The sequence below is a fragment of the Pomacea canaliculata genome, linkage group LG2 (assembly GCF_003073045.1).
Source record: "Pomacea canaliculata isolate SZHN2017 linkage group LG2, ASM307304v1, whole genome shotgun sequence".
Taxonomy (NCBI): Eukaryota; Metazoa; Mollusca; class Gastropoda; order Architaenioglossa; family Ampullariidae; genus Pomacea; species Pomacea canaliculata.
The window spans coordinates 18,900,888-18,913,337 of record NC_037591.1 but is presented as its reverse complement, the minus strand read 5'-3'; the positions used below and the strand labels follow the sequence as shown (position 1 = coordinate 18,913,337).

At 38.6% G+C, this 12,450-nt stretch overlaps 1 protein-coding gene across 5 annotated transcripts; it reads left to right on the top strand.

Annotated features, from left to right (window-relative positions):
- Positions 1 to 1,842: 1,842 nt before the first annotated feature.
- Positions 1,843 to 10,604, top strand: LOC112556948. Of its 5 annotated transcripts, none has more exons than XR_003097868.1 (5): positions 1,920 to 1,996; positions 3,202 to 3,266; positions 4,925 to 5,107; positions 8,399 to 8,591; positions 9,642 to 10,604. XR_003097868.1 is itself a non-coding variant. In XM_025226457.1 (4 exons), exons 2-4 carry the CDS (start codon positions 5,011 to 5,013, stop codon positions 9,730 to 9,732), a joined length of 381 nt encoding a protein of 126 aa, XP_025082242.1. In that variant the 5' UTR covers positions 1,843 to 1,996; positions 4,925 to 5,010; the 3' UTR covers positions 9,733 to 10,604. The 5 variants fall into 5 exon arrangements, 2 of the variants coding, with proteins under 2 accessions (XP_025082242.1, XP_025082243.1); XR_003097867.1 differs by having other exon boundaries at positions 1,945 to 1,996; positions 3,202 to 3,302; XM_025226457.1 differs by lacking the exon at positions 3,202 to 3,266 and having other exon boundaries at positions 1,843 to 1,996.
- Positions 10,605 to 12,450: the final 1,846 nt, after the last annotated feature.

Genomic DNA, 12,450 nt, shown 5'->3' with positions numbered 1-12,450 from the left:
TTATTTCTGATGTCATGTGCCTGTTTGTCTCCATCTTCTCCAACTCTCTATTTTCCCTCCCCTTGCGCTCCGTGTGTACCTGCTTGTGCGCGCACTCGTGCGTGTGTGTGTGTGTGTGTGCGCGCGCGCGCGCGCGTTCACATATTTCTTTTCTCTACCAATACGGCAAAGAGACAAAGAAAACGAATTTTTATGATTAAGATCCACAAAAAATATGCAGAATGTTAGCTCTGCGTGTATAGTGCTGAATTTATAAATATAGATGTTAATAAAAGTGTATTTTAGATACACTATTTAACAGTTACTAAGAAAATCGACTATTAACAGGATCATTGATCATTAACACAGGTGCGTTTGAATATTTATTGGGCACACTGTCTTTGTCACAGAAAACCGTTTACTTCCTTCTCTCTGAAACTCTGTTCAACTCTCAAGCAATAAGCGGTGTACTCATATCTCAATAACGAATCTGCCTAACAACTAACAACATGAAGTTTTAAACATGTACACACCTTTTAATAGAAATGTATAAAAAGTAATTGGAAATGAAAGTAAACAAGTGTTGACACGCAGTTACTATTCTGCGTGGGGCAGATCAACCATAATGCATGCGCAGGCCAGTCTATCGCGGCAACATCCAGACGAGCGAAGTAAGCGGTTTGTAAGAAATTTAACTTCGCGACAGTAAATATTTCACAAACTGACATTGTGACAGGGTAACGTCAGAGCATGACGGCCCATCAGACTAAAAGCAGCGTGAGCGCGTGACCTAGCTCTTCTTTTTTATCTCTCCTACTTCCTGCCTGAAGAAAAATGAAGATGGATGGGAGCTCACAGGTACAAGTAATTACTACGGTACCTCAGCCGAGACTACGTACCTTACCTCAGGAAACCATCGTCACTAGATGTAATTCCATTTACATGGAGGGACAAAAGTAAATATATTATGAAATCAGAAACTGTTAATAGTAAGAAACAGAGCTTATATTATTTCACAGTCTTTTTAAGGACAATGGCAAGGGTATTGTGGTAGAGGCTGGCTGAGATTCCATCAGAAGGCCGATTAGTTAATTGGCAGTGGTGGCCCAGAATTCTTTTCCCACAGAAAATCATATATTAATACTATTTTCTGTGGGATAGTGTTGGGAGGTGGTACTCGGTCAATTCGAATTTTTTTGAAAAGGTTGAAAAACTCTGTAGTAGATTGAAGGAAAAAAGAACACACGGCGAGGTATGTTAGACTTAAGGTGAGCAGACGTTTCGGGGGCGAAAGCGGGACATGTGCCGATGATGGTGTCGTCACCGTCAAAAAGCGCCGAAAATAGTGATTTTTAAAGACAACCGGGACATTTGATGGACTTGCCAGAAAGCCAGAAGGCGGGACATTGGGCGTCCCGCCCGATGAGCAGGCGGGACACGAGGTCAAAAGCGGGACTGTCCCGCCTAAAGCGGGACGTCTGGTCACCTTAGACTAGACAGCACACCCGACGAGTACAGCTAGAATTGCAGTGGAAAATTCCCCTTGGGGACTTAATTCCGTCCTCTACCCTGGAACATCAAAGAGAAACTGACTGATTGGCGCTAGGGCTTTTTAGGAGCCGCGTCTGACCGATGGTCCGGCCGAAGTGTGTACTAAGTTTTGAAAAAAAAAATATATTCAGTCGGGTTACATACATTGTTGGTGCCGTGTCCCTGATCTGCTTCGTGCAAGCGGTGAGGGAGGGGAAACATCAGTTCGGCTACTGGTCTCCGCTTGTGATTCTTAGAGATCATTTCCTGTTAACCTTACGCACATACATAAATCATTCGAGAGCAGAAACACGGAAATGATGCAGATAAAGAACACTTCAGACATGGGTTACACGAGTGCTGTTTTATCTTTCCTTTCAAGTGTTGAAACTTTTGTTTTCAAATGCACAGGTACGCGTGTGCATGCGTGTCACGTTATCTCCCTTAGCAGGAAGTTGACAAGCGACCGAAGCTACGATGGGAGTAGGTAAGCATGTAGCAGTTACACTTTTGTGACAAATGTGTTTTGTGTTTTAGTTACATAGCTGGGCCTTCAAGTTTTATGACAGGTCTTTTCGGTGGTATATGCCTGTACTTAGGAAACGATGCGCCATGTAGACGGTTTCGTCGATTTGGTTTGGTGTTGAAGCCGCTTTCTCACACAGGGTTTGCCAACGCACCTTTCAACTCTTCGCTATAAATTTTATTGGAGATGACATCACGTTCTTTTCGCATTATCTAGAACCGATGGCCATATTTGGCATGTGTTGCCGTTCTTGATCAAGATGTGGTGTCAGTGACCCGATAAGGCACTGCCGCACAAACAACAGCTAGCTACAACTCCACAGACTTGGCTGTTCTTTGTAATAAGTGTGACCCTAGTGGCGAATTTCTTTCCCTGTTCCAGCCTCTTAGCTGTCCCACTTGGCAAGATTGTGAGATTTTGTTGTGGACGAGAGTGCCGTAACATTTTGTCTTACCATCATTAATCCCTTAATACCTTTTTTCATTTGCATTTAATACTATTTGACACAAATGCTCTTTTAGTGTTAAATGCTACACACAGCCCTAGTACTCTGGATGAGAAAGTTTTTTCTGGGACCGGCTGTAATGGATCAGCTTTCAAATACTGTCATAAATACATGGCCCCCAGCAGGGGCGTTTAGCAACCAGTATTGTACTCTATATATAAAAACAAAGTCCAGACAGATTTTCGTATTGTGCCCTATCATTCATTAAGTTTGCGTATGATGTAATGTTGATTTGTATCATTTTATGTATTGTATTTGTAAATTAGTAATTAGGTTATTATTTTCATTTGGTCAAATGGTCACACAGCAAGTGATACCAGAATAGATGCTTCTCAGTGCTTATATACTGACCAGTTTTTTTTTCAATATTAAAACTAACTTTTTTAACCATAAAGTGTGCGCGTTTTTCAATGTTTATGGCCTACAAAAGCCAATAATATGTCTTTTTTAAAACATATAAATGGCAAAATATTTCAAAATAAGATTGCTTTAGTCAAACTAATGAACTGTGCGGACCAGCTGTAAAGCTTATCTTGTGATATCTATCAGTTTTTGCTGGTTGCTGTGTTTATCTGGTACTTGTCATGGCAGATTATTAGTTGCACATAGGTGTGAGGCATCATGCTGTTGTGTTAAACATTTAATGCATCTTCCTATGCAGGATGCTGCTGATCTGGCATCGCAGCCCTTCCATACTGTCCATGCATAGGAGGATAAAGGACCAATGTTAGTCATCAGACTTATACATTCTAATGAAGCATGGTGTGTACATGCCCACAAAACAAATACATGTAAAAGCTAACCACAGTCAATACTACTTACTAATTAACCTGGATGACATTTTCGAGGTGTTTGGGTTTTAGACAAAAGAAGAAAGGATAATTCAAATTTTCATTCATATCAGTATGTGGCTGATGCATGGCCACTCTCTCAAACCGCTTATGTGGGTGTTCAGATGTCAGCATTCTAGGGTTAGTGTGTGCATATCTCTTTGTGAGTGTGCTCATATGTGTGTCTTACTTTAAAAAAGAGAAATGTTAGGGACTTTTGAGTGCTGCTGCATGTTTAAGTCATTTTTATGCATATGATGCTTTTCTCATTTACAAAAGTTCTGTGTTCTTAACACACCATTTGCTGGCCACTCTTATGTAGTGACACTCTTTGCAAAGCAGCATGCAAGAAAAGATTGTTGCAGCCATTGGCTTGTTATTTTAATTAATGAAAAGAATGATTAATGTGCCTTCTCTGTACATGCATATCAGTAGACCTTTTTCTTGCTTCTGTTTTTCCAGGTTTCTAAATGGGAATTCTGAACAAATTGTCTTCTGCTCTGAATTCTTGTTTTATCTTTTTGTCTTAATTGTATTTTTTTCAATAGATAAAAACCAGAAAACAGCACAATCATCCAATATACATAAGTTTTATGTGCTGAACAAATCATTCATTGCTCTAAGTGTCTTTCCTTACTTGCTGCTGTAGTTTTCTATCAATTCACTCATGACACATTATGGATGGATCAAAAAACAAACTACCTCTGAATTTTAGATTCATCTATATATAGTAGTTTGTGAGATGGTTGGCAGTCATAGAAATGTTTTATGCCATCATGTAAAAGCTGAACATTTACCTTTTTTGTCAAACAGTGTATTTTTCTCTGGACAAAGGAAAACATGGCTTCTTCCTCTTGTCATGACCATCACTGACCTATTCCCAGCAGTTTATGTTATTATATGTATTTTATCAACCAGATTAAAAAAACTACTGTTTACAGTTAGCATCAAGAGCAGGGGTGGGCAATTAATTTTCCCAAGGGGCCGCATGAGAAATTGGGATGGTTTTAGAGGGCCGGACTAATATAGTTAACTCAGTTTTACCCAATACTGTATATATAGTATATAAACTGGCGGGTGGGTCAGCGGGCATGCCGGTCAGAGACAGGAGGCGGGCCGGCCTTTGCCCAGGTCTGATCAAGAGCAATATATATAAAATGTTTGGGAAAATGATAAGATTACAGTATCAACATTCTTTTATATCTCCAGATTATACATGCAATAAAAAAAGAGAAAATAGATTTAGTTGTGGCTGAAATGTAAATCAAGGGAAACAGCGACTTTTTGATAAAAATGGCAGCAGAGTGTATGTATAGAATGCAGTGACAGTCTAACTTTGGCTTCTCTGATTCTTGCTTGTTGAACACATTGAAGAAGGATCATGTGACATCACCTGCATTTGAATAAAAAATCATCCAGTTTACTGAATATATAAACTAAAATTGTTCTTTTAGAGTGCCATTATTGTGTTAAGGCTTTTATGATGACACAGAATTACTTTAGTTTCAGGTGATGGTGTTTGCTACTTGATACAAAATATTTTTCATTTTACAGGTCACTAAAATTCAGTTCCAAATCATGAATACAGAGAGTGACATAAGTTAAATCACTCTATACCTTAAGGCTTTTGAAAACTGAGAATGTTTGCAGACAACACCACCAGTATCTTTATGAATGACACTGTGACATTCAATACAGTAACAAATGCTGTGCTGGATAAAAATTCATCCATGACAAGTAAGATTTACAACTTTCTTGCATATACCTCTCACATTATTCTCATTGTATGTTCAAACAGATCAAACTTGACAGTTGAAGCTACTTAACAGCTTTTGTTTGGTTGTGTACTATAACTCCTTTTTTTTTCTGTTGCCTTTTTAATAAAATCTGTGAGGTGCACCAGTTTCACGTTTTTGCTTGCATTATCTGTAACTGCTGCATTATTGTCTTCTCCTTGCCTATGCCTTTCTAAACTGTTGAAACCCCCCAGCTGAATTGTAGTGGAGTTCTAGTAGTAGCTGTCTGTTTTATACACACATTTATCTACTTTATTTCTGAAAGTCTTAAAAATTTTGAGAGTTGCTCATTCTTTTATATGGGTCCCACTAGTTAGAATTACTAATACCTCTCCCTTTGTACTGTGTTTCTGTGCTGCTTTGAAGCCATGGTTAAAATACATCTTTTGCCAGTTTCTTTTGTGACTCTTGAACAGATGGATATTTCTTCTCTCTCTCTTCTCATCCCACCCACCCTGTCCCTCAGATGGGAGGGGCAAACATCCAGCTTCTCTAACTAGTTGACAGCTGTCTTTATATTTTTGGGGTTTTTTCTGTCTTTTTTTCTTCACCATTTTTCTTTTTTCTCTTCTGCCTTTTCTAGACATTCTGCTGTCCTCATAATTCCTCAGATATTCTTTAACTTTGGTATCTTTTTCTGTCCCCCTTTAAATCTGCGTTTGCCACATGGGAGACCCATACTGGGTGATAATGGGATCCTGGAGGTTGAATATCTGATGAGTTGCTCCCATCAAGCCATCTCCTAGATGAGAGAGGTTGGTGCAGTCCATTCTAATTAGTCAACTCATCGTACCATGTACAGGCAGTCCTCGGGTTAAGTTATCCTCGAGTTACGATGTTTTGTGGTTACGACACATCTCCCATTTACTTTATAAAGCCTTGTTTCGACTTAAGTGGTTTTGTGTCGTAAATGTTGTAACGCGAACTTCGTTTCTGTTTCATTTCATTATTAAACGTATTTTATATGTGTTTTGTGATAATTACTGTGTTAGGATAGGATAAGTGCTTACAGTATGTTATTTACGTACACTATATACGTATTTTCCGACTTACAGAGAAAATCAGTTTATGACACAACGTAGGAACAGAACGTCGTAAGTCGAGGACTGCCTGTACTGGATTTGCTAGAAGTTTGGGGCTTTGGTCAGTGTGGTTCTAGTTCTTTCAAAGCGAGAATTGACTTCTCTTGTAACACTGGTGCAGTTCTTGGTGAAAAACCCTTGTAGTACCATTCAGCCACATCTTGGTCTTTAACAGGAGGAATGAATCTTTTCTTTCTTTTTTATGGCTAACACAAACACTCTAAAACTTTGGAAATACACCTGCAAATGCAGGGATTGGGAGTGATATCAGGGCAGTTTCATGTAAATAAAGGTTATCAAAATATTTCATCATTATTGTCATCTTTCTAATGGTCATTCCTTTGTCCACTATGTCACTCAGCCCGTTATGTTGTTTTATTTCGAAGGGAAAAGGTCTTCTGCCATAAGGTGTTTTCACATTCTTGGGGAGATAGGTATCTGGAGAATATAAAGGGAGCAGATGTGTTAGGGTAGGTTTGGGAGGAGGGTCACTGATGTCTCAGGTGTTGTTGCTGGTGCTCTCTTCAGTTGGTTCTGTGGTGGTGTTGTACTTGTCCTGTTCCTGTAAGCTGTTCTCTAATTTTCTGCCTTCCCAACATAACTTCAGTTATCCAGGTTGGGTATCTGCTGATTGAGGTCTCTCTCTTCATGCAGTGGTGTGGCATCTTTTCATGGACTAACATATTATAGTTTGGTTAGGAGTTACAGTTCTTCAGCTTGTAGTTCAGGGCTCAGTTGCACAAGTCTAAACCTCAAACTTGTTTTGTAGAAGCAAGTCTAGGAAATAGCTCCTAAGGCATTTAGAAGTGTCACACAGACATTTTAGAATTATTTTATGAACAATTTCTTCTTCTTAATTTAAAACAGCTTGGAGCTGTTCTAAACTTGCTAAAACTGTTTTCAAAGTGATGACCATGGTTATCAGCATCACATTCAGAGAAAAACTGAAAGTGTTTAGAAGCAGAGATCCTATGATAAAATTAGATCCTGGAAAAAACAGCATAGAATCGAAAAATTCAATGGAATTATCAATTATGCAATGTAAAAAATTTGAAGAATACTTTATCAGAATCTGATGCGTTTATTTGTGACTTTTTTTTTTAAAGGTCTGTTCGAAGTTTGAAATGTTTTGATTTTCTTTACTTCTGCTATGTAACTGTAAATTTCTTTTCAAATATGGATTAAAATAAAATAAATTGCTTCTTTTTGAGGACTAGAGTCAGTGCTATTGGCTGATCAAGGGCTGAAGTAGGTTTATAAGTTTTCATGGTTAATTGCGATGATGGTGCTGCTGATACTTTATTCTTTAAAACTTTACTGCACTTAATATCTTCAAACATTACAAAAAGGGGGCACGTCCTCTCTAGCTAAGGTATACTTTTATTGATAAAGAATGAGTTTAAGATCTGATGAACCTTTACTATTAAAACAAACTGATCAGAACCTATGCTAGGCAACATAAAACATGGATGCTGTTTGTCCTCCTGAAGGTTATGTTCATGTAGTGGGTAGGACTGGTGTTTTATGCCAAGCCAGCAACTAAGGCTATATCATGGCAAGGGAGCCAGCCCTTTAAACAGATGCCACATGCAGAGAAAGAACAGTGTGCCCAAGACAAGAGCTGAACCCAGAACAGCCAACCACCAGACCGCCCAGTATGCATGGGGAAGCAGCTCTTCAGCTCTTATTTCCATAACTCCACCTATTTCTCTCATGGCACCATGAGCTCTCCCAAAATAAAGTTGTTCTTAAAAGGACCATCCTTTTTTTCCACTAAAGCTGTTACTCCTATAGGATGAAGAGGGGAAGTGGGCTTAAAGGATCTTACACTACAAGCATAACAAAAAACAGTCACAGCAGGCAGTATAACACTCAAGTGACACAACAAATTTTTGCATTCAAGTGGGATTTTGAGGCACCCTGATTGCCAGTGCAAAGTGCATCCTTTGCAACTGGATATTTCATAAACAGTTGCATATATAAGATAATGCAATGTATAAAGTATGCATATTTTAACAATCTCCATCAATATCTTGTATAGTCTTTAAACCTTGTGACTGGGGACAAATCATTTGAGAAGAGTTTGTAAATAACATTGTAATAAAGTCACTATTGTCAATTTTTCACAGATGTAGTGTGCTTTTTTTCAGACATTTTCAACACAACTTATCCACTACTATTTCAAGGTACCACTTATGGACAAGATTTTTTTCACCATCTGACACTCAAAGATGAGACAACATTTGTGGCTCTTATTGTCATGGGTGTGATAATTCCTGGCATCTTCATATTTATCTTCATTCTCGTTTGCCGTCAGAGAAGAAAAGAACTGTTTATGAGAAGGTAAATTTTCTATACAAATTTGTGTCATATGTTACTAGACACCTTTAAAGGTGTGGTGAGAAGGGGAGAAGGAAGGAATGACACCAGAAGGGAGGGGGTGCTATATCGAAGATACTAGGGAAATCTTTTTTTTTGGGGGGGGAGGGGGGAGGAGGGGACTAAAATGGTGAACTTCATTTGAAGTTTACAGCCACATCAACAGGCATGATGGTCAGATGGTGCCAGAGAAAGAGTGGAGGGGTTCATCGCGCACAAGATTATGTCGGCGTGGGTGTCAGAGTAGTCGAGAAAGGCTTATCTACGACTCTTCGTCCATCACATGTATCTAGACCCCATAGGATTGTGGCAGTCCATGCTGTCCAGGAGACTTTACTGTTTGATATATTTTAATTTCTTATCCCAGCATCCAGAGTGTTTGCCAGCAGTTTTTTTAACAGCTTATTGCATAATTTATCATTGCCCACTCCACTGGCAGCTTTTTTTCATTTAAAAGTGTAAAGCAGCGGTTCTCAACCTTTTACTTGTCACGCCCCCCTGACGAACAAAGGTACCTTCGCGCGCCCCCCTTAGCCACACAATGTAAGCTAATTTCCTTAATACCGGTATAAGAAACTTTTAAAAAATGACCACCTTTGCGGCCCCCTTGTAAGCATGGCGTGCCCCACCGTTTGAGAACCGTGGGTGTAAAGATTTTAGTTTGGTTCACAACTGTCTTTAATAGTGGCTTTTTATTGAAGGCCTCTGTGACCCTATCTTACCCTAATATAGCCTTCATTGCTGGCATGGTGTAAAATGCAACAATCTGTGTAGGATAGGCTGATGATAACTACCCATGATGTGTGTGTGTCCAGTTCTTAAAGACTTGACCAAAGGGGAAAAGGGTAGGAAGACAGGTAAGATAGGACCCACCAGCTGTTTAATTATTCTTTAATTATTTAATTAATTTTTCAGGGCACATAGGAATATCACTGTCTTCTATTATACAAAGTTGACAGTTATTCTCAAATTAAATTATTCATTATGAACAGTGCCATAATTTATATCTTTCAGAACTCAAATGCTGCTGCAGAATGCCCAAGACTTTTCCATGGATGATTTTCCTGTGCAAGACAAGACATATTCTTCTACTATCAAACTGTAAAAGTATTCCAAGATCATAGATAGGTTTGCAGTTGCACAAACTTCTTGAAGAATCAAATAGCAGAAATGATTCTTTGAAGATTTGTTTTTAACAAAAAGCATAATAGCCAAGAGAATGAAAGCTGATTGTTTTCTTGCAGTCATAAAGTGTTTGTAACTATCAAAGTGCTTTTTACATAACTTGAAAAAGTTTCTTTTAAAGATGTGATTTATATGTAAGGTAGTAATAATACTGAATATTTAGGACACACATTCTTTCCTCTGTCAAGGAAGTTTCCAGCGTTCACAAAGAGACTACAAATAACAAGTGAAAGACAAAATGAATACTGTACACTATACACTACTATCTGAATTAAATAAAATACATCCTATAAATTCCAACCCACTGCCACAGACATAGGGAAAGCCTACAAATTGCAGGTTAATTAATTTTGTTTCTCACTGAAATGGGTACTGTTCAAAGTTTTAGTTTATTTTATTCCTTGTTACTCCTCGAGGAGCATAGGGCTGCAGCAACACCTCACCAGCAGACCATGTTTTGGGCAGCCTCCCTCAGTTGTGCCCATGTGGTCCTGTCGTCCTTTACCTTGCTCATTACTGTTCTTTTCCAAGTTTTCTTTGGTCTCCCAACTCTCCTCTTCCCCAGAGGGTCCCAGTCAAGTGCCTGCCTGGTAATGGTGTCGGCTAGTTTGTGCAGGGTATGTCCCCATTGGCACTTTTTTATGTGTAGGTTAATGGAATTCTGGCTGGTTCTTTTCCACAGGATGCTGTTGGAGATCTTTTAGGCCATCTTATTCCCAGAATATAGTGTAGGCATCGGTTGGTAAATGTCTGGAGCTTGTTGTTGATGATGTTTGTCACTCTCCAGGTTTCAGAACCATTTAGCAGGACAGCTTTCACATTGGTGTTGAAGATGGAGGTCTTACTGCTGAAGGATAATGCTCGAGAGTTCGAGATGGGGCATAGGCTGTTGAAAGCAAGCATGGCCTTGTTGATGCAGCTTTTGATGTCATCGTCCGCTCCACCATCCTTGTTGACAATGCTCCCCAGATACTCAAAGCGATCTGTTTTCAGGATGCTCTCTCCTTGAAGTTGGATTTGGAGCTCCTGCTTGTTGTTGATTCTCATCACTTCAGTATTCTTTCTGCGTGCTGTTCAAACCTTTCACTAAATAGGTTGAAGAGGGACACAATGAAGTAACCTTGACACAGCCAAGTGCAGAGGAAAAGTCAAACAGTTGGACTGTTGTGGTATTTGTTGTCTTTGTGCCTCGGAGACTTGAACTGTATTCTCCATATTCCATAACCTCACCACCTGCCATCCCCCCACCCAGGCATCAGAAATGACTGAGAAAATCGGCTTATAGCTAAAACTTAGCAGAAATTGCTGAAACTTTATATTTGTGACCTGCCATGGCATTATCGAGCTATTATAACCAGGCTTGAAAAAAATTAGAACAGCCTATTTTTGTGTTAGCTGGAAGTAGCCGAAAGTAGATGGATTCACATACATACTCTTGGTAAAAAACAGCATTGAAGCAAACATTATTGGGAGATATTATAGAAACATCCAATATCCTTCTAAACAAAAAACTGTTGTTTCAAGAATTTTTATTATTGGAAAAAGTCCTTGGCTGTTGGCTATGGTTTGAAAACAGTTGGGAAGAAAGGATGAAACAAATGCTTTGCTGCATTTCTTCATAACAGATGGGAGCAGCCATTTAAGGCTGAATACTAATCACCACACGTCCTAAATCAAAACTCAACAACTGGCTGGAAAGTGTCCAAAGTTCATAATATCATATGATTATACATTTGAGTGCTGTGTTTTACTGAGTGTAGATGCATCCATCTACTAATTGTTCTATGGGATCAAGTCCAATCTTAAGTGGTTCTGGTGTTTGCGTTACCATTTCAGCAATTTTTGAAGCTGTTCATAGAAAGAAAATAAATGTGGGAAATATTTGCCCAGGATATGAAATTGTTTTTGATGGAGGTTTTAATTTTGCCAGCTGTTTAAATTTTTCCTGAAAATTGCATGGTTTGAGCATAAAATCGCTATTATCAGTGGACAGTTCTGATCCCTCTCTTCTTTCTCATACAATGAATCATGATTAAGGTCACAGACCTGCCATGATCTTGCTTTCAGTACCATTTCTCAGGAAGGAGAATCCACACAATATACAGTATAATGAAATCACCACAGAATGATTTCTAAATTCTTTCATTTTAACATAAAATTTAATGTAAATAAAAGAGAAATTTGTCACCATCATAACAATTCTAGAGGGGCATTATTTAGAAAATTCCGATCTTCTACAAATGACACAGAAATATAGCTCCATTTAAGAGTGGTGTGTGTTGCTTTACTGTCAGTGTTAAATAATCATTTTTATTGTATGAAAATCTGTCGCACTGGTATATCGGGTTACTCCTGACCAAAGTCTGGCAATGCTAACATTATTTTCAGAAACATCTCTTATTTTAAATAAAGCAAAACAACTAAATAAATTATTCTGTTTTTGTTGTCTGCTTGCTTTCTTTCGGTTTTTGAAGGAAATTTTACATTCATAAAAAGTTACATACACTCTGGATAACTGATTTGAAGTCTAGGTCTTCCTAGATCTCAGTGTATGACATGGGGAAGAAAGATAGTTTGCAGTCAGAGTTGACCCCAAGAAATTTTACTTCCTGGACCACTTTCCGTGGTGTTTTAAGAG